Source organism: Nothoprocta perdicaria, unplaced genomic scaffold (genome assembly GCF_003342845.1).
Source record: "Nothoprocta perdicaria isolate Ctin4 unplaced genomic scaffold, notPer1 scaffold_9, whole genome shotgun sequence".
Taxonomy (NCBI): domain Eukaryota; kingdom Metazoa; phylum Chordata; class Aves; order Tinamiformes; family Tinamidae; genus Nothoprocta; species Nothoprocta perdicaria.
Genome location: NW_020456198.1, coordinates 1924685 through 1948507, shown reverse-complemented (window position 1 = coordinate 1948507; position 23823 = coordinate 1924685). Strand labels below are relative to the sequence as shown.

General features: G+C 43.7%; 2 protein-coding genes across 2 annotated transcripts in view; one reads left to right on the top strand and one right to left on the bottom strand.

The window, feature by feature from the left end:
* Window positions 1-1902: 1902 nt before the first annotated feature.
* Window positions 1903-7166, bottom strand: LOC112958684 (2-epi-5-epi-valiolone synthase-like). Its single transcript, XM_026052603.1, has 5 exons — window positions 7000-7166; window positions 4618-5251; window positions 3443-3676; window positions 2707-2959; window positions 1903-2003 (listed from the first exon to the last, which is right to left on the bottom strand). The coding sequence occupies exons 1-5, from the start codon at window positions 7164-7166 to the stop codon at window positions 1903-1905; spliced, it is 1389 nt and encodes a 462-aa protein (XP_025908388.1).
* Window positions 7167-9768: 2602 nt separating this feature from the next.
* Window positions 9769-23823, top strand: part of LOC112958683 — a 32568-nt gene continuing 18513 nt past the window's right edge. The window contains exons 1-4 of the mRNA XM_026052602.1: window positions 9769-9784; window positions 14687-14846; window positions 16272-16402; window positions 17386-17618. Coding sequence (XP_025908387.1) covers window positions 9769-9784; window positions 14687-14846; window positions 16272-16402; window positions 17386-17618 — 540 coding nt within the window. The remainder of the gene's footprint in view (window positions 9785-14686; window positions 14847-16271; window positions 16403-17385; window positions 17619-23823) is intronic.

Here is a 23823-nt window from a genome sequence, read left to right as displayed (position 1 = left end):
TCCTTTTTTTTTTTTTTTAATTTTGTCTTTCTCTTTCTTTTCTTTTCTTCCCTGTTTTCTACCCTAAAGGCAACTGGAAGGCAGTTTGCAGATTTGCAAAAGAAGCAACTTCAAAACACGCAAATCGTAAAACCTTTTCGCATCGCTTTTCTTTTTGCATAGTGGTTTTGCTTGGACAAATCCATGAAGAACCTGCGCTGCAGAGAGCACCGCTGGATCCCGCACCGCTTTCCAGTTTTCTCCTTGGAGTGATACTTCATTGGAGGTAATAAGGAAATAAGCAGGGAGTTGCAGCTTGATGCTAATAGCTCCCTTTGAAAAGCAGGAATTAAAGCTGAATAAATGGAAAAGAATGAAACTCACGCTAGACGTCTTTAACAAAAAACGCACTGCAAACAATGAGGTGTATTTTAAAAAGTCACTGTTTTGTTAATAATACTTCTCTTGATCTGCTGATGACAAGCCTGGCAGAGGCATCTTTATCAGACACTGAGGCAATTTAGGTGCTGTCACACGCCTTTCTTGATACACATGTATTAGTCATACCACCGTTTTATGTTCTTTAGCATATTTTAATATATAATTAAAAATGAGGCTGTCTGCTACTAAGCAACCAAGCGTGTCAGAGGGCGATCGTGCTCTGTCACCTGAGCTAGAGGGAAGAGGGGAAAAAATACAATAATAATAGGGGAAAAATAATAATAATGAGGTTAGTTTGCAATTTTAATTGTATCTCAGCTTCTGCTATCTGCTCTTAAAGGCCACCAGTTCCTCCAGCTGGGACATCACCCTGGGAACAATGAAAATAGAAGCAATTCCCTTCTGGAAAAAAAAAAAAAAAAAAACCAAAAAAGAAGGTGGCTTGTGAGGCGGTGCGTGGCGCTGGTGTTTGTGGTTTAGGGTTGTTCATCCACAGCAGCCAAGGGAAACCAGAATGGGGATGTGATGGGAGTGAGCAAAACTCACTCAAAAAAAGAGTGGCATCTGGGGACAGCAGCACTGTGGGGGAGCCCACGTGAAGCTGGAGAAACACATGGGTTGGGAGAAGCGTTCTCCAGCCTCAAGGGGAAAAGGGATTTACGGGATGCTCTTCCTAACTTCTCCGCTCRTGTGCACACAGCAAGGGGACCAGCACGGTGAAACTTTTTAAATAGCTTTTATTCCTTTAGCAAAAGAGAAGCCAATGCATCAGCACGAATGGGTATGACAAAGAAAAATGAAAAACATTAGACCTAATCAACACCCTAATGCAAATACTGTAAGTAATTCAAGTGCCTTTGGTCACTGCAATTCCCTTGGCATGGTTTCCAGGGAGAAGCCTCCCGTGGCCTTTAGGCATGAGAGCCGATGTGTGTCTCACCACAGGTTGGTCCAGGTCACCACTGGGGTGATGCAGCCTTTCCCATGTCCCTCCTGCCCTGAGAGCGAAGGCCAGCAGATGGGCCCCCATTTTCACTGGTTTGCATGAGCTGAAAGAAGGAGCTTTCAAAGGGCTGCCAAAGCGCTGAGGTGCATTGCCTGCTTTAGCTCTTCTGAGTGGTATGTGGCTTTTGTACAGCGTGTGGCTTTTATACAGCTTTTATGTTCTATCTGCTGATGAGGGTGGCATGGAGGGGACAGGAATCCTTCTCTACAGCATGGAAAGAAATTATTGCTCCCTATGAGATGCGCTATGGTGRATTTGCTCATTAGTGTTAGCTTGTTGCAGGCTGCACAGGACTAACACATTTCCTTGCAAACAGAGCCCTTGGAATAAACATTATCTGTTCAGGCAACGATACTTTACTGCTTCCAAAACCCCTAGGGTTTACATGGGTGCTACTGCATTGGTTTTGCTTGTGCATCATCCCATCTGCTCACTCTGGGCTGTGAGGGGCAGTAGCAACCCTGGACTTGGGGCACTCAATGCTCGGCCTCGGCCGGCTCTTCTGCCACCTTGCAGTCGCCCTCCCACAGTTGGTAGGCTTCCTTCAGGGTCTCCTCACTCGTGTCGTTGAATATCTCTGCAAAACAAGGTTTCCAGTTAATTGGGCATCCCTCTGGARCCATTTTTCCTACTGTTGCATGTGGGTTTAGCAGGAGCAGTTTGCAGGGAGCTGCATCCCTGTGAAAGCCGAGGCTGGACCTGGTGGAAATGGACTGGATGGATCCCAATGTCAGATATTTCAGCCTGGACTTATAGGTTGCTTTTATTTTAAGTTTCTATAYGTTAGCTGTAAGAACATTTCACCCCAGTTACTAGAGAGAGGTGCATTTGTCAATCGTAAACCCATTAATTAGGTCTTGGYTAAGGACTAGCTGGTAGTTAGATCCAGGAGAAGCATCCTGCCTCTTAGCATGATTAAACCTGTAAAGTTAGGACCACAGGACCATGGGGCAGGTTTCCCAGCACATTATCGCCTGCTCCTTAAGAGGATTGTCACCTTTTCCCTGTGCCTTGGAAAGTTTCTGGGACAACTACTGCCAGGAAACAAATGGATGCACTTCTAGAGGTACTTAGAAAGGTATTTTTCTGAAAATATTGTTGCAAGGACTTGTCCCAAAACTTGCTGCCACTTGCAAAAGRACCCTGGCCAAGCTCGCTGGTGCTCAGGTCCATGCGGGACCTCTAGGGTTGGAGAGATGCTCCAGGTGGACCAACCCCTGCCCGTTGGGATCCTGTGATGAGTGCCCCTCCCAAATGCAGGCAGCTCCATCCCACCGTACCTGCCACCCCGAGGCCGGTGGGCAGAGGCATGCGGGGCCGCCCGCCGCCGTGCTTGAGCCGCTCCATGAGAGCCCTTTGGATGAGGTGCCAGGTGCAGGCGCTGTGCCACACGGGCAGCTCCAGGCCCCGCATGCACTCGATGATCTGCTCCTTCTCCTCGCAGCTCAGGAGGCCCCGYGCATGGGCCACGTAGGTCATGAACGCCATGTCGATGGTCACGGCCTCGCCGTGCATCAGCGACGGCAGAACCCGCTGAAATGCAGAAAAAGGGTGTGGAGGGAAGAAAGGTTTGCAGATGGTAAATAATTAGTGGTTTTTTTTTCTTTTTCTCCTAAAACTACTCATGCAAATTAACATTCAGCTCACAGCAGTAGGACAAGGCTATGCTAGATGTTAGCATCATATGATTTATGGGTCGCAGAGGAAGATCTCCTTTGCACATGATTAATTGCACAGCAAATCTCCCATAGAGATGCAGAATTCAATTCTCCTCCCATTCACATTGCTGCTGAAGAGCACAGTGGGATGGAGAGGGGAAGCTCTGGATTTTGCATGAAGTCTAGTCCTCCCCATTGTTCCTCAGGAGCAATTTCTCACACATAATAAGGATTATAGCCCTTGTGATTTGCAATATTTGCACAGTTATGGTTCATGTTGTTGGTCATGTCATGGTGATTGAAAGCTTTATTATTTTTTTTTCTTGACAGGTGTTTTAATATAAAGTCTGACACTCACCATTTCCAGTTCTGGGCTTATAAGGTGACCAAAATCAACCAGTCTGTCCAGGTCATCCTCCCAGAGATTGGGAGCCAGCTCTTCCAGCATGGTTTCAATGGCAATTCGGGTAGTCTGGAGCGCAGCGTCCCCACGGCCGGTGGAGTCACTGTAAGACTGGAACTTGGTGTCCAGCAAGTATTTTCCATGGCTCTTGAGCAAGTCAAATAACCCTTTGTGCTTCATGAGTGCCATCTGGGGGTAAAGTACACGAAAACATTGTTAAAATAATGATTTGCATATGCTGATGAGCATTTCATTAGATTGGACTGTAATACGTCAGTGTGTACTAGCAAAGAAATACCTGTGCTTGTGTGGTGCAAGGGTAAGTTCTACCTATGCAATTACAAACATGTCCTTGCTCTCTGAGATGGTAACTTGTGCATAAGCCTCTCTCCTCTGAGTCTCTGGGGAACATGACACAATAATGTTATATATGTTGTTGTCACCTATGGTAACTGAAGATACAAGCAAAAAGGACTGTGCAAATGCCTGGGGTAGAAGCGGATTTGTTCACCCCCTGACTCTGGTWTTAGATCCCTCTTTCAATGAGGAACAGTGACCAGTTTCTTGATGTTTTCCTGAARCTCCCAGGTATCCTGGGGATTTTCCACTGTACAAGCACCCAAAAGTGCTAGTAATTTATTTATATTTAATACATTTCAATAACCTGAAGCCTGTTTCATCAGAAGTTCTTTTCAGGCATAAAACCATTTACTGTGCACATCCAGGGATATTTTTGGAAGACAAATTGGTCTTGCAGATTGACCTCATTTAAGGTAACTGTTGGGGTAGGTACAAAAAGCAGCAAATWATCTGACATCAGTGTATTTAAGTGTGCTGTGGATCGCTCTGAAGAGGAGGCTGCTTTCTTCCCTGGTTCTGCCCTTTGCCTGCATTTGACCTTGAGTTTTGGTGCTTGCTCTACAGCATTAGCATTAAGTATGCTACCTAATGGATTTTCTAACAAATCTCGGAGCTGTAAAATGTATATGTGAGCTCAACAAGAGTCGATAGTACCAAAATAGCCCTTAAGACCCATCCCTAGGGTCTATATGGAAATTATACAATGCCATGGATGCCAACGGTCATCTCCCTAATGATTTAGTATTAAAAACTGCAGAAAAGGCTTCTACCTTTAAAATTTCCCCAAGGCCATTGGAGATGTGTCGCCGAGGAATACTCTGAATGAAGGCTCTATCCAGAAAACTTGCCATGGGGGGAGTGTAGCCTCCAAGCTTATTCTTGCACTGGAGGAAATTCACCCCATTCTTTGCCCCCACGCTGGCGTCGACATAGGACAGGAGGGTGGTTGGGACGCGAATGTAGGGTGTGCGTCTTCTGTAGAGGGACGCTGCTAGTCCTACAATATCCAGGCAAACCCCTCCTCCGATGGCRATGATGGGCTCCGTTCGCCTGTCGATGCTGAAGGCCTGGACTTCTCGCAAGATGCTCAAGACCAGATCCATGGATTTCGTTTCTTCGGTGGTAGGCAGCGCAAGGATTTCGTATTGAACGTTATTGGCTTCGAAGTACCGTCTCACTTGGGAGCCGTAGAGCTTGTCGACCACTTCATCCATGACGATAAAACGCCTCAGCTTCCTCTTACTGCTGGTGGCCAGCTCTAGTTGCTGGGGGTCAGCAAGGTGGCCCCAAAGGAGCGTGGTGTTGGAGGGGTCCAGGATGTTGTACGTCTCTACCACTTTGTAGCAAAAATAGATGGGAGCTTCAACGGTCCAGGAAATCCCGTCTTCGGAAACACATTTTCCTCTGCCAAGGATAAGAAAACACAGTTCGTAATCATTGCCTTTCTTTTCTGTACTCAGTGTGCTGGATTGGCTAAAGGATGGAGATGCCAGAGCTCGGGAACGTGCAGGGTGCTTTGGGGTTAGTCGCTTTGTTAACCTGCATGCAACAACCCTCCAGTTGGGTTGAATTGGGGGTCACTCTATCTTAAAAGAGACATGGCAGAAGTAGGAAGTGTTCCCRGGTGGGAAAAGAAAGTGATTTGGGAGTGGGGAAAATTTTCCATAATCCATTTCCCTGGTGTTTTAAAGGTTAAGCAAGATCTTTCAAAAATGGCATGTAGCATATGGCTAAAAGAGTGAAGAAACTGCGTTGCAGTCTACGTTGCCGTCTAGTTATCACTTCTCCTGTAGGTGCCAGGGAAAAAGCTATTTGTAGGTTTATTCTGTTTTTGTTTTTTATTTTTTTTCTTTTTTTAATTTTGTTGGGAAGCAAGAAAGAAAATCCAAAGATTGGGGGGGGGGGGGGGGCTGGGGGGAGGCAGAATTAATCTCCGGAAGGTATTTAATATAAAACCTGTGTTTAGAGAAAAATTGAAAACTTCTATGAACCTTCATCTTGTTTTCTGAATAAGCAGATGGTTCGCTGGCAATCAAATTTCCTTTTACAAATGCCTCAGCTTCCTCTTATAGGTCTAAATATGTGTTTTTATGATTTCTTTGATGCCAATTTGTCTTTAAGTCTGTCCCTAATTTTTGTAAGAGTTGAATAAAAAAGGTGGGGATTTATGTCTTCCAATTTTTTTTTCCGGGGCTTTTAAAATAGAAAAAGCATAATTGCATACATCATAATGCGTTATAACTTAACAGTCCTTGCATCCATCCTCAGGAAGTAACCCCAATAGACAGGATCTTTTTGTCTTGCTTAGCAGAACTGGKTTTGTGTGTTGGACAGCACAGCAGCCAGCACCTATTGCTGCACGCCGGCTTTATGACAATGCAAGCGAATATTTGAGGCTGAACATACTATGGTGGTGAAGAACACACTGGCTTGGTTGAGAAAACAATTAGACATGATAGCATGAATACCACAAATATTGGGAAAAAAAAAAGCCATATGCAAAATATAATCGYGTTAAAGAGGCTTTCATATTTAAGGAGGCAATGGGGACTCAGACTCTAATGAAAGGTGGATACTCTGATTAAAAGGTAATTAACTGGAGAAATGTAGTATCTTGAAAAGCTGTATTTATTTCTGGGGAAAAACTCATCTCCTCTGTCTGAAGTAGGGTTAGATTAATTCCACAACTGGAGAAACGCGCTGTGCTTTTGCTCCTCTCAGGGACTTTTATTAATTATTTGTGCTTGTTTTTCCCATCCAGGCATTTCATTTAACTGCAATTGTCTCTCTACCAATGCATCCTTCTCATGCAACCATTTGTGAACTTTCTCAYACAAAGAATATATGTGCTCACAAGGAAAATAAAAAAGTTCAAGTACTGCCTGGAAGCTCCACACAGGTATCTCGGAGGTATAAAAAAGCTCCCTATGAATAAAATTCATGTTGTTGGTAAAATACCCTCTGTAACTGAACCCATTTGAGGCAAGCAGAATGGCAGCCACCTCACCTCCCAGTTGTACACACACAGAATGGAGATGGCCTTGAGCTACAAGAGCATCTTCCACCTGAGATGTGGTGCAGAAGCAAGAGACGGCAACATGGCTGACTAGAGCCATGCAGCTCATCATAAGTTAATGGGTTCCTCTACTTACATTTTGGCTTCGGAGAGGGTTATCTCGTCCTCGCAGTCAGAAAGGGCTTCTCCCTTCTTGACCCGGCACCAAGTGCTCTTGACGCGCACCAGCTGGAAGTCTGTCCGCCGGGGCCTTTCCGGACGGGCTGCCAGGGCAGTTGCGAAGACTTCTCCAGACACCGGCATTTTTCTCCAAGGTAGGAATCTCTGTGCTAGGAAAGTGCACAGAACTGGGCGCATCTGAGATGCTTTTTAAAGGCTTCAGTTTGACCAGACTTTGGAAGGGGAGGTCTCATCTGTATGGGGGAAGACAATTACAAAACAAGGATTATCTAATCGAGGGATGTAAGCTAGGGGTGGTAAGATCATTAGAAGACACGTGCAAGACCCAGGGTAGAGTTGTATAACCAGTTAGTTTTATAATGTTTAGGAAATACAATAGGAGTGCATGAGTTAAATTCTGTTGTGATGCCCTACAGGAAATTTAATGTTATGAAAGTCAGTTTGTGTGAGTCTCAGTGGCTGTTCAGGAGCTCCTTTGTGGTGTGGAGTCTCTGGTGTGACTAAGGCTCTAACCTTGTCTTAAGGGGGTGAGACAGCATCAGACATGTGTTGGTGCTTGACACAAGTAATTTAGAACTCTTTTGAGCTCATGTTCTCAATTTGCTTTCACTGAGATATGGAATGATTTTTAATTTTCTTTTAATCTTTTGTTGTTGTCGTAAAAAAAAAAAAAAAACAAACAAACAAAAAAAACCCTCTGATGGAGTTTGTGGCCTGACCCTGCTGATGGAGGCACCAGTATAGTTTTGCCTAGTAGGCACAGCTTCTCACAGAGTTTCACCGAAATGCTGAAGTTTGCTTACGGTGGAGCTGTTTCAAAATTAGCGACGTGTTTTAGGTAGCGGGATCTTGATTTCTCCCTGCCTTTGGGCTCCCAGACCTTTTTTGCACTTTTTACCTAATTATTGCATTAAGCATTGTTGCTTCTGCTGAAACAAAAATAAAGCAAACAAACAAAACCCCCCAAATTTGTTATCTTCTAGATATATATTATCTTCTAGTAAAGCTTATTATCCTAGGTAACTTAAATAAATAGTTCCACTCATAAACATAGAAGGACTAGCCATATGTTATAGTCTCTTATAGTATGCTGAGGTCCATTTGAACTGGCCTTCCTGAGGTTGGTGTATAAGGACACAACAAGTTGGGTTCGCGTAAAGAGGACAATTCCCATCTCTCCATGAAACGCCGAGGTGCAGGCAAGCAGAGGAGAGCCCTTTACACTGTTGGACTGGACACATAATCCTGAGGGCAGCCCAGCACCCTGCTCCCCACGGGATGCAGGGATACACCATTCATCTTTCTGTATGGTCTTCCTGCCAGGGTATTTAGAAGGTTTATCTGTTCACACCGAATGCTCCTTATGCATAAAGCTGTGCTTGCTGAGCACAGAGGAAGGTCTTCCTCTGGTTTCACCAGCAGTGCCTGAAGGTACAAATCCATCTTTGCTTTTCTCTTGGCTGTTCTTTTTTTCTGAAAGCTATTCTTGTTCATACATAAAGGTCAAGAAGGTTGAAAACAGACGTAAAATCAAAGCCTGGAAAAATTGATCTTCAAGAGTCCATAGTACAAGAGCTTTCTCTGCATCCAAGACTGGAAGGTGAGCTCATTTAGGAACCTAGATTTATTCCAAATTCAGTTCAGGAGAAAGCTACAAGAAAAAAACTCCTCTAAAGCTGTTTAGCCCTACTCCAGGGACAGTTGATTAGTGTTTATAACTCCTAACAGGTAGCTTTCATTGCTGTCTAGTGATGAAACAAGCAAAGGGCTTTCCAAAAGGACAGACTATTATCCTCATTTTACAGAAAGGGAGAACAGAGTCACTAGAGCAGAACTGGTTCAAAGTCACCTCCAAAGCTAGTGGTGGGAGGATTAGATGGAATAGTAAACCTCTTATCCTGTCTATTTAACCAAATACTCATCTAAAATTTTAACTCCTAATCCAAACAAAATTTGCTTTGCTTTCCACAGTGGCTGCAGGGTCTAATTCAGTTTGTTCTTTACTAAATTATATGCTGGGGTAATCTTAGGTATGCAAGGACATCTGTCTTTTTTGTCTTGTTTATTTGTTTTGATTAATAGCAATCTATGGAGTGTTGAGACATATGCTATTTGGTTTGAGGTTTTTTTTTTTGTGTGTGTGAGCATTTACTTGTTTTCCATTTATATTTTCCCATTTTATTCTGAGAGGCATCAAAATGTCATTTGTTTCTTTTTAGAAGCTGATACGTTGACTTTCCAATATCTGTTCCTTTGTGATATGCAGCAGCTGTCAAGTCCTCGTGCAGGGCAGATGATGCTCTCAGAGCTCCAGACCATCTAGGAAAACAAATTGGGGTTCGAGTTCAAAGTTCTTGGTTATTCAGTGCTATGTCTGGGTGTTTGGCCAGGACATGCACCCATGCTACGTAACTAGAAGGTTATGAAACTGCTGATGATCTCCTTGAAAGTCAGTGGGTTCCCAAGCTCTTATGTAAAGTGAAGGCATCGAAAGTATGCATTTTTTTTTTCTGCACGTGTATCGGATGCTATTGAATCTCCACCTGGAYGCATTCCTGGACGGGAGAGCCCAGCCTGAGCCTGCAGCAATCTTCCATAATCACTGTGTCCCTGGGGCAGCTGCTCTATCCAYGTATTCACAGGAGGCTCTGCCTCCCGTATGAAGGAGCCCGCTCACCAGSCACAGCAGCAGACACATCCACGGAGCCTGGGGACAACAAGCGACATGCATTACCCAGCAGGTAAGCTCCCCTCTTGGTGCTTGCACCCAGGCTAGCTCCCTGTGCCTGCTCCTGGGCTTTCTGTGATCTCCTGTGTTCAGGAAGGTTAATGCAAACTGCAGCCGGGAGCATCGCACCAGGACAGTGCAATGCCAGGGTGCACGTCTGGGTTGGAAATGAGGGAGAGCACAGGGGTCCAGGAGGTCCACGTGGGAAGCTTCAGGAGAGGAGGTGGGAGACAGATTAAGGAGGAGATGTGGTGATGGTGAGGACATTGGTTCCTAAATCCACAGGAACTCAAAGGAGGTAGTAGGAGGAATGGGTGTGAGTAGAAGTGGGTAATTTCTGATGGGTTGAGATTTGTGCTTTCTAAATATTTTCTTTCTGTAGCCTTACCCTTGCTTCCTTGCTTTCTGTGGTAACCCAGGATGCCTGATGTGGCATCCACACAGAGATATTTGCTGCTTCTTTTGCCTGTTTGTTAAAATAAGCAACTGCATGTGYGAATTAGGGCTGCTCTAACTGAATGTTGAAGACTTTGTTCCTGCACTGTCTGCTCTCGAGTCCATTGAAGCCTACTGACAGACTCCTTTAAATTGCCCTGGGCTTTAAATCAGACTGTCAGTGTTTAGCACTACCACACACAATGTCCTTAATTACGTAGGAAAATAAATGCATGGCTYCCACACCCTCTGCCACAGGTCCTTGCTGCCACACGATCTCAAACCTTCYGAGGTTAGGGCACATCTGTGCCCAAGCCCAGCTCCACAGTGGTCACCCCATGGTAGGTCTGGGAGCRGGAGTGGCAACACTCATAAACTCAGACTGGTGGATCCAATCCAAGGCTGCTTTTGCCTTTGAGGAACCTTGATCAGATGCTTTTCCCATCTCACAGGGGTGGATTCAGAGCTGCTGAGTGGCACAGGTGTGCACAGACCACACCACTGTTTCCTTATTTCTCACCTGTTTGCTCGGAGGATGACATAACTGGAGTTCAATGCCTGTGGGACCAAGCAGGAACATACAGCACTTCCTCATAGGCTGCAGTTGCATTTGCAGAGCGCTGGCAGGCGAAGGGAATAGCTTGCACGTTGCTTTGTGGTTTCCATAAAGAGGCTTGCGAGGCAAAATGCAAGGGCTGAGGTGGATTCACAMCATGAGACAAAGTGGTGAGTGCTGCAATAAGCTCCTGTCGGTGCCTTGGTAAGTCTGGCAGCCTGGGCAGATTTGATCAAGCTGTGTTTGCAAGGGTTTAGCACCTAGCACTTCCCACCAAAACACTTGTGCTTGACTGCTGAGCAGTGTGACAGCTTGGTGAAAGCAGCCCACATGACAGCACCGATGCTCTGGCCCTGACTGGGAGAGGGGAACCCTTCTGTGCCTTATTTCTGTTGCAAAGCAGATGTGGATGCTCAAAGGTGGCCGCTGTGCTGCCGTAAGTGACCTTCTCTTTATCCCTATGCTCCTTTGACCTGGGCTGCTTTAGCAGCAGGGAGTGGGGGAGGTTAAATCTTCCAAATTTTTGGAGGACTCTGTTTTCCCACCTGAAAGCCTGAAATACTGTATTAGGCCTAGGCTGCAGATTTATTTCTACTTTTGGAGCTGCATGTCCTGCTGTTAGACACCTTCAGCTCAAAATGCAGCTGAACTCTGGCCYTCCAGCCCTGCTGCCCCGCTCCACTCCAAACATTTCTGATTTTATCATGCACCAGAAATGCCTGATTCTGGGAAAACCAGAAACTGAGACTCCTGCTCTTCAGCTTCCTTGTAAAGCACACGGCCTGGGCCCTCAGCATCCAACCAGCAAGATGCTGGAGAGCACCCTGCTGACAGCTGACATCCATTTGAAGAACTGGCACGTTATCTTTTATATGAAACTGCTGGGGCGGCTGGTTAAAGCAGCCCTTTTTGTCTTCTTTAAACACGGAGCTTGAGGTTTTTGTCTCCTTTGGACCTGACAGCCCTTTCCTTCCSTGTGTGAGCTCTTTTTATTTTTATTTATTTTTATTGTATACATGAAAGAAAATGATGCAGGATTAGATGAGAAGGGGAAATAAGACAAATTATCAGGGAGGATCCATACATAGGTATGCTGGGGGAGAGAGCTGCTGTTATCAAGAGAGACATGAGGAGGCAACCAGGCAATGAAGTTAGTTTAGTGCTTACAATGTCCGGCCAGCCAGAGGAGCCACTTTGCCAGTGTTGAACAAAAATAGACACTAAAAATGAAGCATTTTTTCTCAGGAAGTGGCTAAACAAGTTGGTGCTCAGGTTGCAAAACCCTGCATCCTTGAGAAAAGCCTGCCCAAGCTGCCAGTCTTGTCAAAGGCAATTCTGACCTCTGCTGTTGGCCTGATGCATCTTCAGGGCTGTTAAAAATGCAGTGCTTCCTGCAAGGATTATATAATCTTTGATGTAGCRTTGATCTTGGCATGTACCACGTGCTGCCTCCCTGCAGTCACGGTTCTTGGCACCTGTGGTCGCTGTTATAACACTGGTTACAAAAGTGGATGTTKTCTGCATTGATTTTGGTTAAGCTTTTGAGAATCTCCCATAACATCCGTGTAGTCAAGCACAGGAGATTGGTCTAGGAGAGCAGTTGACGAGGTGGGCTGCAAACTGGCTGAATGTCCCAGAAGGTTAGGAGAGCTCACAGGGTTGTAGTCAGTGCTGCCGAAGTCTGGCTGGAAGACTGTATCTRGTAGGGACCACAACAGGCTGCAGAGATGGGCAGAGAAGAACCTTACAAAGTTCAACAAGTCCAAGGTCTCACATCTAGTGGGAAACGACTACACACACCAAGGCCCCAGGTTGGGGGTTTATCTGCTGGAAAGCAGCTCTGTGGAGACAGACTTGAGAGTCTTGATGGCCATGGGCCAGGAATAAGCTCGTTTGAATGAGAAGGCCAGTGGTGTCTTGGGTTGCGGTAGGTTGAGAGAGATGATCTTCCTCCTCTACTCGGTCCTGGTGAGGCTGTGTCTGGAGTACGTGTACAGAGCAGGGCTCCCCAATATAAAAAAGACATGGAGCTACTGAAGAGAGTCCAGCTCAGGGCTACATGAGGAACAGATTGCCTAGTGAGGTTGTATAAGGCACCATCCTTGGATATATTCAAAACCTGCCTGGATGCAGTCCTGGGCAATGTGCTTTAGGTGACACTGCCTGAGCAGGGGAGTTGGAATARATGTTCTSCAGAGGTCCCTTCCAATCTCAACCACTCTGTAATTCCAATTTCCCAATTGGCAGGGCTGCCTTATCTGTTGCTCACACACGGGAGTGAAACATGCTGATTACTAAAATCAGACATGGATTATAAGATTGTTTTCCCCCCCTGCATTAGTAACAGACACTCAGTGTGCTTGGCAGCAAGGGCAAACACAGGCTGCAGGAGAGGCAGATCACAACCCTCTGCACTCTCTGGTCCTAAGGAAACACTCATCCAGGAAGCAGTGAATTCTCAGCTGTGAAAAGGCAACGTGTCRTTGCACAACATGTAGCTGGGCTGAGGAATTTGCTGATGTCAACAAACTAACAGGATCCAAGAAAGGGTTAGTTATTTCTGTACTTGCAATTAATTATAAAAATACTGAAAGAGATTTAGGCTGCCCCTGACGGTGAGATATCAGCATGAGTTGTAGATCAGGGGCTGCTATATCCATCCTAAATCTGCCTACCTCATATGTCTGGTTGGGCTCCTGCCACARACATGATACTATCTAGATGACCTCTAAGTCTGGTCCCAATTTGCAGTTCCCATGTAAAGTATACATGTAAAGTTTACATATTTTTTTTTGTGGTTTGGATATGAAAATCAGCAAAGTTGACAAAAAAAAAAAAAAAAAAAAAAAAAGCAGTGGGAATTCATCTGTCTGGAAGCTGGTGCCGGAATATTGTCAGGATGTTGGTAGGACACTAGCAAGACTCAGTGTTCGGAGAATATTCTCAGAGGCATTTTATTTTAAGTAGACAAGAAGGAAGGGGAGAATAGGAGAAGTCGTGTGCATCTCCAGTTCAAACTGATCCTTTAATGATCCTCCGATTAGAAGTTATTGCTGAAAAATCCTGTTGTATTTGCCTTCAGCACAGGCTTTCCCAGTAGTGGGCTGCAAAGAGCTGTCTCCCAGGAGGACATGGAGCATCCAGGCATGCYGTATCACATCAAAGACCTTGCCAGCAACCCGTCCCAGGGGCGCACGGGGCCCACAGGAGCGCCTGCCCAGCACGGGCCAGTCCAGGCTGGTCTGCCAGAGAGAACGTGTCCTTGACTGTCACTCTTCTTGCCTCTCTCAGTCTTCTGCAGCTTTTCTATTGCAGGGAATAAAACGATGCTGCGGGCAATCTGCTCCACCCTGTTATGCATTCAAATTGCCTGTCTTGTGCCTTTGAAATCTGCTCTCATCCGGTGCTTTCATAACGTAGCACGTGTTTGGGCACTGGGAGACTGGGAGAGCTTTTCTGAAACGTGTTTCTGAAACGTGCTTCCCTTCCCCTCACCTGGGTCCATCATTTCAACTCTAGCATGTGTCATCTGGGGCCTCGAGGTTTTCTGTGGTCTTGAGAAAAGTTGTGACAACCTGAAGAAGCTGGTTTCATTTGCAGTTATTGTGAGCACTCAGTATTTGTCTTAGAGCTTCAAAAATGGATTTTCTTCTTTTTTGAAATAATCTAATCCCTTTCCTTTCAGAAAAGGATCAACAGAGAGGGGGGAAAAAAACCTGTGAAGATATAGGAGAGTGAAAAAAAAATAGGAATAATATTTTTCAGTTTTAAAAGCTTTCCATCACAAGCCCTATAAAAAAAAAAAAAAAAAAAAAAGGCACTTTTGGGGGGAGTCTAATTTCTTATAACTTGAACTTTACCTTGAACTTTTGTGAATTTGAACAGTTGCAAATTCGCCATTCTTCCTTTCATTTTTGATTTCAGAAACCCCAACTGGACTCATTGCTGAGAATCTTCTTAAAGCCAAAGAAATAACTCTCAAGAACACATGTGTTCCCGAACAGCTGAAGAATTACTTACAAAAAGCTCTTGATGTTGCTCTTGGACTAGACCCTTACCTGGATGCAATGGCAACTTCAAAGAGGTACAGATTCTCTGTGTAAACATGTGATTTTTTTTTTTTTTTTTTTTTTTTTTTTGATGGTGTGAATATATTCTTAGAGCTTTTACTCAGAAGAAACCTCAGCCATGGAGACCAGTGGAATGAGGAAGAATGAGCATTATCCGCATGCAAAGACTAGACTCTTTGGCTGGTCTTGCTTTATTTCTCRGAAAGACACAGTGATGTGAGCACAGGCAGGTATGTCTTAGAGTCCACGTGCTTGCAAGGCCTCGAGGTGAGGAGGAAAGACAAAAAGTCCAAACTTCTAGTTATAGAAGACTTTGTGACGGCTACTGGCAATGTTTTTCTGACCGATGGTAGGTGTTGGACCACATTTTGCTGAGAAACAAGACAGCCTCCACACGAYTCCCTTCTAAGATCTCAAAGTATGAACCCCTAGACTAAATCAGTGATGATAGAAATAGAGTGGGGAAAAAAATGCACAAAGACTTCTGGATCCACCCTCTAATAGCAGACTTTATATGCAGCTTTTATCTCCAAGCGCTCAACAAACATTAATTAATCTGCTAACTAAATTACTCTAGTAACTAAACTAATTAATTAAACTAATTTAAGGTATCATTAATTCAGAAGTCCAACTGATACCCTCATTATTCTTTTTTGAACTACAGTATATTACCCAGCCATGTGGGTCTGCTAAACAATTCCCATTTATCAGCGCAAATTCTGATATGTGGGAAAAAAACAGTTCTGTCTAAAATTGACACTGTGTAAACTGTTCCAGGCTGTGGATTATGGGAACGCTGAACGTTAGTTCTGTTGCTGAAATAATAGCTGATAGTTGTTTGACTTAAGCTAGCTGTATGATAATAGCTATACATTATCTTATTAAAGTTGTTAAAGCAGTTTTGAGGGGCAGAAAAGAGGTTAGATGAAATGTTCTCGTCTTTAAGTCTTGGATTATCTGAGTGTGTCTGATACGGGTTATGAATTCTTTCTCATTTTACTGAAGAGTGGTGAGGGGGAGTAAAGAGGAGGGAAAATRCTTAAATGGCTCTAAATTCTGGCCTGCAGAAACATCCTCAGCCATTTCTTGTGGTTACTTTCTTCAGACACGGCAATCTAACCTGTCTGGAGGCTATGGACCTCTCCCAGTGATCTGTTCTCTTCTCTTCCTAATAAGTAGTCTCCTTTTCCATCCAGACTCATTGTCACATGCTTGGTTTCTGTGAAATAACAACTGGAGATACGCTGTTTTTCTCAGCAGTTTGTGAAGAAATGACTTTTTTTTTTTGACCTGCAAAAATTTTCCAAGTTTCCATTTTTTATCCATTTTTTTATGTCATTCTGCCATGATTTTTTTTTTTTTTTTTTTTTGCCAGTGTATTTGAGGGATATTCAAATTTTGGCTGTGATTATAATGTTTTGCTTTCTCTCCTGTTTCAGAATAACCTCATCAGAACGAGGCAAAGGAGATGCTGGAGGAGCTGAAGTTTGGCTGCAGCAGCAAGAACCCATCTCTGGCAATATAAATGGCAAGTTGGTCAACAAAAGTAATGAAATTGCACCAGATTGGAGTAAATGGTGTCRATGAAATTCATCATCCACTATTGGGATATGGGGATAGGATGAATGCTATGGAAATGCCAAGGAAATTTGGAAAATAATTTTAAATGAGAGATGGGATCCTACTGCAGGCGTGGATGTTCCTTTTGTATGATTTTTCCCTGTCCTCCCACCACTCCTGCCTCCATGTCTGCTGACACGCATGCTCACAAGAGCTCATCTGCTCCTTCTCTATGTAATTCATAGTCCCAGCTCTGTAAATTTAGTGTAAAAAAAAAAAAAACAAAAAAACCCCATCATCGTCATTGGAAGGAGGAGGAAATTGGCATTTTGTTTTTGGTTTCATGGCCATCTGATAGAGGCTTATGTGTTTGTGCAGTGGAGGTGGCCTATGGCCAAAAGCTGAACATTTTTAGAGTAGCACTGTTCAGATTTGTATTCGCATATAAAGCCTATTATACTAAATCTATTCCTAGATTCATTCTTCCCAGATGTTCCCATCTTTTGAGTAATATATCATCACAGTGAAGTACTCTTATAATATATTACACTAATACATTGTTCGAAGGACACCACTGATGATAAATTTCTTAAATGATGGTGCTGTCTAGGGATAATGACTCTAAGAGCAAATGCAAGGTAATGTAGTGATTTTTTTTTAAGGCTGGTTCAAGAAAGAATATGGAGACATCTTAAAGCCATTTTCGTATGGGGGAAATGTTAAAATATGCAATATTTCAAGTACTATTTAACAAGCACTTGAACAATAGCAGCATTGATGATAAAGGTTCTACATTTAAAACTAGTCCCTTTATTCTGTTGTCTTTTAGCTGCATTTTAGATGAAATTTTGTCAGATTCTGTTGTTATACCCCTATTATAAAATGTTTTAAAATGTGGCTTTTTTTTACATGATCAGTTAAAAGGTACATTTAATTTTCATTGTGAACAGTCTTTCCTACAACTTTTAAAATTTCATTCTTGTCTTTCAACAGGCCAAATTTTTAGGATGTTTGTTCATATGATCAAAGCCAGGAAGATTTTATTAATTGGCAAGCTTAAAGGGTACTGTATCCCTGCTATTGCAGAAGAATTGTCAGATGATGGAAAAATCTATGCATGTGCAGAAGTGTCCTATCTCGGAGTGAATAGCCAAGAAGGATTTGATTATTCTTCAGATGGTAAAAAGATTAACATGCGAGCAGGACCAATAGCAGACACTTTGGAGGTAAAGTTATTAGGAAGAGGGATTTGGAAGCTCCTGATTACTGTGTTTCTTGCAGGCATATTTTGTCCTATTTCTTGTGCATAAAATGCTGGATGGTGATCTTTGTTTGCAAAMGTGAGCACACTCTTGCACTAGGATTAGTTCTTACTGAAGGTAATACACGATGGGAGAGCTTTGTCACACGAGATAGTTTTGCTCCTTCCTGACCAAAATACTAAAGCTTTTTGACAGGAGGAATCCAAAGCCCTAAATACAGGGTCACAGACTTAGTGGAGGAGCTTCAGTTAAGTTGGGTGGAGGCTGGGTCAGGACCTCTAATGCCAAATACAGCAAATTGGAAGGCTGTATCCATGCCCTTGTGGGCAAGTCCCTGCAAGGGATTGCTTGCTCCCACTGTTGATAAGATTTGGGAAAGTCTTGCAATTGAATGCATAAAGTTTGCCATTTAATGGTAGCCTCTCACTCKTTTCTCCATGGGAATCACCACAGGGAATTAGATTGTAGGCTTCCCTCTTCCAAAGTAATACGCTGAGCTTCAGATGTGCAAATGCACTAGCCAGATTAGTTTTGTTCTAACTAGTGACTTTGTTCCAAGGAAGAGACAAGCTTGTAGCTGGCAGCAGCTGGAGAAGTTGCACTTTCAATTCCACTTTATGGATCTCCATGCTGCTGCAGCAGGTCCAGAACTCTAACAGATGATATCCATGATAAGTTCATTAAATGCATAGCCCTTCTATTATTAATGCAAACCAATTTGATCCGATTCCATTTTCAATCTGGAAGTGTCAGTGTGAGCTTGATTGTAACTTTATTTGCATTAATGGGTACCATATTTTCTTCTAAAATGAGATGGCCGGGAGCTTTCTGACCTCTGGCTTTCCTGACCTCCAAGTTTGATAAGAAGGAAACAAAGAGCTTTGGCAAGTATATGAATAAGTGAAATGTTACAGATCACCTGCAATGTGCAGCATTTAAAATCCCAGATCCCTGCAGTGAGTGTGAAATTAATTGAATTGCTGTTGCTCTCTAGTGCCCATTCTGTGCAACTGACTTACTGTGACGGAATTAAAATATCTAGAGGCAGGCAAAGTACATGCTGTGTAGAGATTAAAGAAGGGAGCAAAGACATGAAAACAAAATCCTTAAACCAGAATGTTGCAATTGATTTTATATCCTCTGACTGCAAAGCGAGGGCATATCCTGATCCTGCTTCAGCAGGTTCTTTGGAGTTTCATTGTTTCCTGAAGCTGATAGGCGTTGAGATGCTCATGTTTGGCAGTTGAGATCCTTACAGCTAGAGTCTCCTGCCTGTAAAAGGATGACAGAAATTTTGCAGTGGCCTCGGAGCTTGCACTGATAAGCCTGCTGCATATTTTGTCATTGGCATGAGGAGAATCAGGTTTGTTCTCTGTGGRCTCCTGGCCTTTATCCACAACGACTTTAAGTGAAAAAGGTGCAATAGGACAGCGCAGCATCATTTTCTTTTTTTTTTTTTTTCCCTCAAAGAGGAGAGGATAAATTCTGAGAGACCGGGAAGTAAGTTTTAGGTCCACTGTAATGAAAGAAGTTCATCCCGCCACGTCACTGGGAGGAGGCAGCAGATCTATCCCAGGGACTGCCCATGCGACATACGCATCACTATGCATTTTGGAGGTCATGGAAGCTTGGCACTAGCTAGCTGCTTAACTCAGTGTTCCACTCAAACGCTTAAATGCTYCTAGGTCAGTGAGCCTATTTATATGCTTAAAACTAAGCAAATATAGCAGTGTTATCGTCGTTAGTGCTGTAAGGATGCTTGCAATAACAGGCAATGACTTTGGATGGCTGCTTATGAGCACGTCTGGGTGGCCTCTCTGGTGAGTCTTGTTTGAAGTCATTTGCTGTTACCTGGCATACAGAAGAGTGTGACAAGATGCAGGGAGAGCTGGAAGAAGCCCTGGCAAGGGCTGCCTATGCCAGCTAGAGTATCTGCTGTGCTGGGTTTCTTTTCTGTCCCACTAGCATAAATAGAGGGCAGAGAAGGCTGCCCAGGATTTCACAAGCACTCTTTGAATGTATTGCTCTTTGGAGATGGCTGCACAGTTTTCCCAAATTTTGCTTCCAAACTGAGGGGAACAGGGGAGGATTTCTGCCCCCTCTCGTCAAGCCTTGGCAGCAGTGGCAGCTCATGGGAGCAGCCTTGGCACACTGAATCCGTCAAAGCATCAAGGGTTGTATAATCCACAGCACTGCTTGGCGAGAGAGGACCCTTTCTGCTGCATGAGAGAGTCACGTCCACAGGTGTAAAACTGTCCTTGTGCAGCAGCAACCTGCCAGGTGCTGCAGGATGGGGCTTCTCCCAAGTCTGCAGAGTGGGAGCTGCCAAGCTAGATTGGGTCTCACATCCCARCCAAAGCCCGTTGTTCGCATACACTCTGGCACATGCCTCTCTGCCCTATGACTTCACTGATTTTGACATAACCTTGTGAAACACACCCTTTCCTTGGGTTCASTGTACCCTTCAGAGGTTAAGCTAGTGGCTTTCCATGGGAATTAGCTCCCTTTCAAATCCATGCTGGGCCACAGTGTTTAAAATCATTTCCTAAGAAGCTCTTTAAGTCCAAACTCCTCTCAGTTGTGCTCTGCCTGAATAACGGGCTTTGCTCAGCCTCCGTTGCTGCTGGTAGCCTTGATCTTGCACAAAGTCCTCCCTTTAATTCCCAGTGGACTTTTGGTCTAACAATGGATGCAGAATTGAGCTCAGTGGGAATGCAAACTGCCAGGAAATTATTCATATTCGAGATTCCGATCCTTCCATTTAAAAATTGAAAATGCTACATGAAAAAAAAACACCATGTTTGCAGCAGATTCAGCTGATTGCAGGGCATTGTATAAGTATGTAGGGGGGTTCTTTTTTCTTTTTTTTTGCTCCTTTTAGCAGACAGACTAGGTGAAGAGGTTGAGTTGCAGATCTCATTTCTCCTGTTTTGCTGCTTGTGAAGTCTGCCAACAGAATCCACCTTGACAAAGTCAAGGACTCTGCGTTTAATGTTGAACTGAGTGAATAAATTATGCATGAAATTGTGTCGGAGTCTCTAGTGTGCAGAATTGCTCCTTTTGATATGAAAGGTTAATTCAGAAAGGAGTCCAAAATAGCTGGAAATTGTGGGGATAAGTGGATAGTATTCACTGTTGTGAGCTGTTATTACTAGAAATTGCATTCCCTCTCTAGCTTCCCTAGAGATTTAGCTTTGCCGGTGAATATAAACTGTACTCTATAGAATAGCATTTAGGAGCAACAAGAGTGTATGTCCACATACAGTAAAATATTCTAATGGTGTTTAAAAGGAAGCTGTACTTTTTCATGTATTCTSTGCACCCTAAGGATGGATTGCTATTACATTTAGGTCAAGAACAAGACATAGGGAAGGCAGTAAGTTCTGAGTACATCTTTATTACAAATATGCTGACTGTGTGATCCATTTCAAAGCAAGAGGGCAGTCAGCTTCTCTGGCTGAGTTTGTATGTGTCTTTTGAGAGAGCGTTGTTACTGAGGACTATACTCAGCTTTTTCTTTGTACTTTGRCAGAAGCTTCATTCATGTTTTTATTCAGGATGTCCTCTCCTTGGTCTTTTGGTGCAGCCAGCAACAGTGTTGCTGTGCTCTTTCTCAAGCTCTTTTTTGGTGCATCTCCTCTATAAAATACAGTGCTATGTTTTTTAATCCAAAAGGAAGTTAGTGACTCATTGTAAGCAAAAGTATTAATTTTAGCCAAGTTTGCTCTGAATTAAGACACTTCTTGTTGCCATCTGTTACCATCTATGCTGCCTCTGTAGCAAGGAGCATGGATTGCATTGTAAACATTCAGGAAATTAGTTTCAACAGGATATTTTGCAGGCAGATTATTTTGGATCTCAGTTTTCCTCACAGTTGGAGACATTTGGGCTCCGCATCTCTCCTAGCAAAGGACCAGGCATTTTTGCTGCGACCAGGCTGTGAGGTTCCAGCTTGGGTCAGGTCCAGCCGGCTCCATCACACCAAGAACAAGGTCWAGTCCTCCTCTCACCCTTTTTGCCCATTTTATGAGGCACAGCAGTGAGTTACGTTAGCCTGTTCTCTCCATCACTGCACTGATATCACCAGTAACTAGAGTTACCAGCAGAACAACTTCTGGAAAAACTGGTCTTAAGGAATTTCAGGTTTTCTTTTACCAGTTGGATGCTGTTTCCAACTAAACACGCACAAAGCAATAGCAATCCTAACGCTGCAAAACTTGTATGATGGCAGGGCCCCAATACGAGTTGCAAGGGAGTGATTCTGGCCTCTCTATATAGATGTCTAGTACTGTTTTAGCTGCCCTTAGGTATGTGAGGTTTCTATATGCAGCTGGTGGATATAAAATAGGACCCATGGAGCTGCATGTGTAAGCCAGGTGGTATACCTTATGGTATTTAAAATGACCCTATAGACCATTCAGGCATCTGAATCCCACCTCTGGAGTCTCACGGCAGCTGTCAATGTCTCATGAAACTCTACAAAACACAAGGAAAGTAATCAGGGTGGGATACTTCAAAGCCCTTGACTTAGAGGAAATGAAAGGCGCCCAAGTGACCTTCATGGCTGGCCGTTGAGGACTTGATAAATTGGCTGAAGAGAAATGCCTTCCAAAAAGCAGCCTTACACACACACATGGTGGAAAGGCAAAACACACGACACAGGTGCTGTCCTGGGCTGAATGTCATTTAATTAACAGGTGGTTTATCTATACCAGGAGATAGGTAAGAAGCAGAGAATCTGTCAACAGGTAGACAGTCTGCAGAGGGGACTGAAAAGTCCAGCTAATATCCAGAGAGTTACACAACCCCATATGGACCTAATGAAGCCAGTACATAAAGTGAGATTCTTTTTCATTAGGGAGACCTATCATGGAGTAGTAGGAACATATGTTCAGAGATGGCCACATCTGCTTCTGAACATCTACCTCTCACCTCTTCCACCAAGGAGGTTATAAGTCAGAAAGTAGTGATAAGTCTTGGTAATTAGTTGGAATTACCTTTGGCTCCTAGCTCTGGAGAACGAGACTTCTCATATCCTTTTCTTGACAAGCTTCTCCTAGCTTCCCTGTTCTGTCCCTTCAGGAGCTAGCTGAACTGGATGGACTGCTTGAGTAACAATGTGGTGTAAGATGCTCTTCCACAGTAGCAGAAATGTTCCTGCTGTCTTCCACAAGTGCAGCCCAAGAATGAGCCAGGATAAAATTTCCCTGCTGGTCATGAAATGAAAAGACGAATCTCAGGAAAAGAGGTGTCCCAGTTTTTGTTACATTTATTGCAAGACAGCATAGATTTGGCCTTAATGTCTCCTTTCATTATACCATCATCTCAAAAAATGTCCTAAATGCAGACTAATGAATGTAGAGCTTGTGTGCTGTCATCTGTAGTTAAGCATGTTTGTCCAAGCGTTCAGGCATGCTTAATTTCCTAACCACTAGCAAGCCCACTATGACGCCTATTTTCACAGTAGAGCAGAATATGAACTTCTCTCTCCCCCCTTCTCTTAAAGACATGTTCCCTGCTTCAGAACAGCTTCTGAAATCTCTTTGGGAGGCATGAACCTTCTGAAAACAAATTATTTTTGTTCATATTCTGCTGCCATTTGTTATTGATGCTTTCTCTTATACATCTCTCGCTCATCACTCATTGTGCGAAACATCTCCAAACACAAAAGAGAAATCTGGACGCAAGAAGTGTTGTTAGAAGTTGTAGTAGAAACAGTGAGTTCTGGGAAAAGTAATTGTTTCTCTTCTCACTCGAAATGCCAAGACTTGAAAGCATTTATGCTCACCCAGATAGGTAGATGAACCGTTGTTTCATTGAAACACACAGATGCAGTTAAATAGTCCCAGATGGAATCTGAAATATTCCATAACAGCCTCTTGGGCAGCGAGTGCATTAACTGCCACAGGAGAAGGCTGTAAAGGCTCCCATCTGGTCATCCATCAACACTTTTATACATTATCATCAGCAGCCTGCTTGGAGGGAAGGTGTGCCACATTTCTGAAAATCCAATTAGATGATAGCAGCCAGTTCTCTTTTATCCTCTCTGTTGCTGAGCCATCCAAAGCATTTTTTTAGATTAAAAAACATTATTTTCTTTCACAGGAGCTATGCTGCTTTATCTCTATTGTGACCTGTTCTTTTATGTGCTTTATAATTCTATTATTAA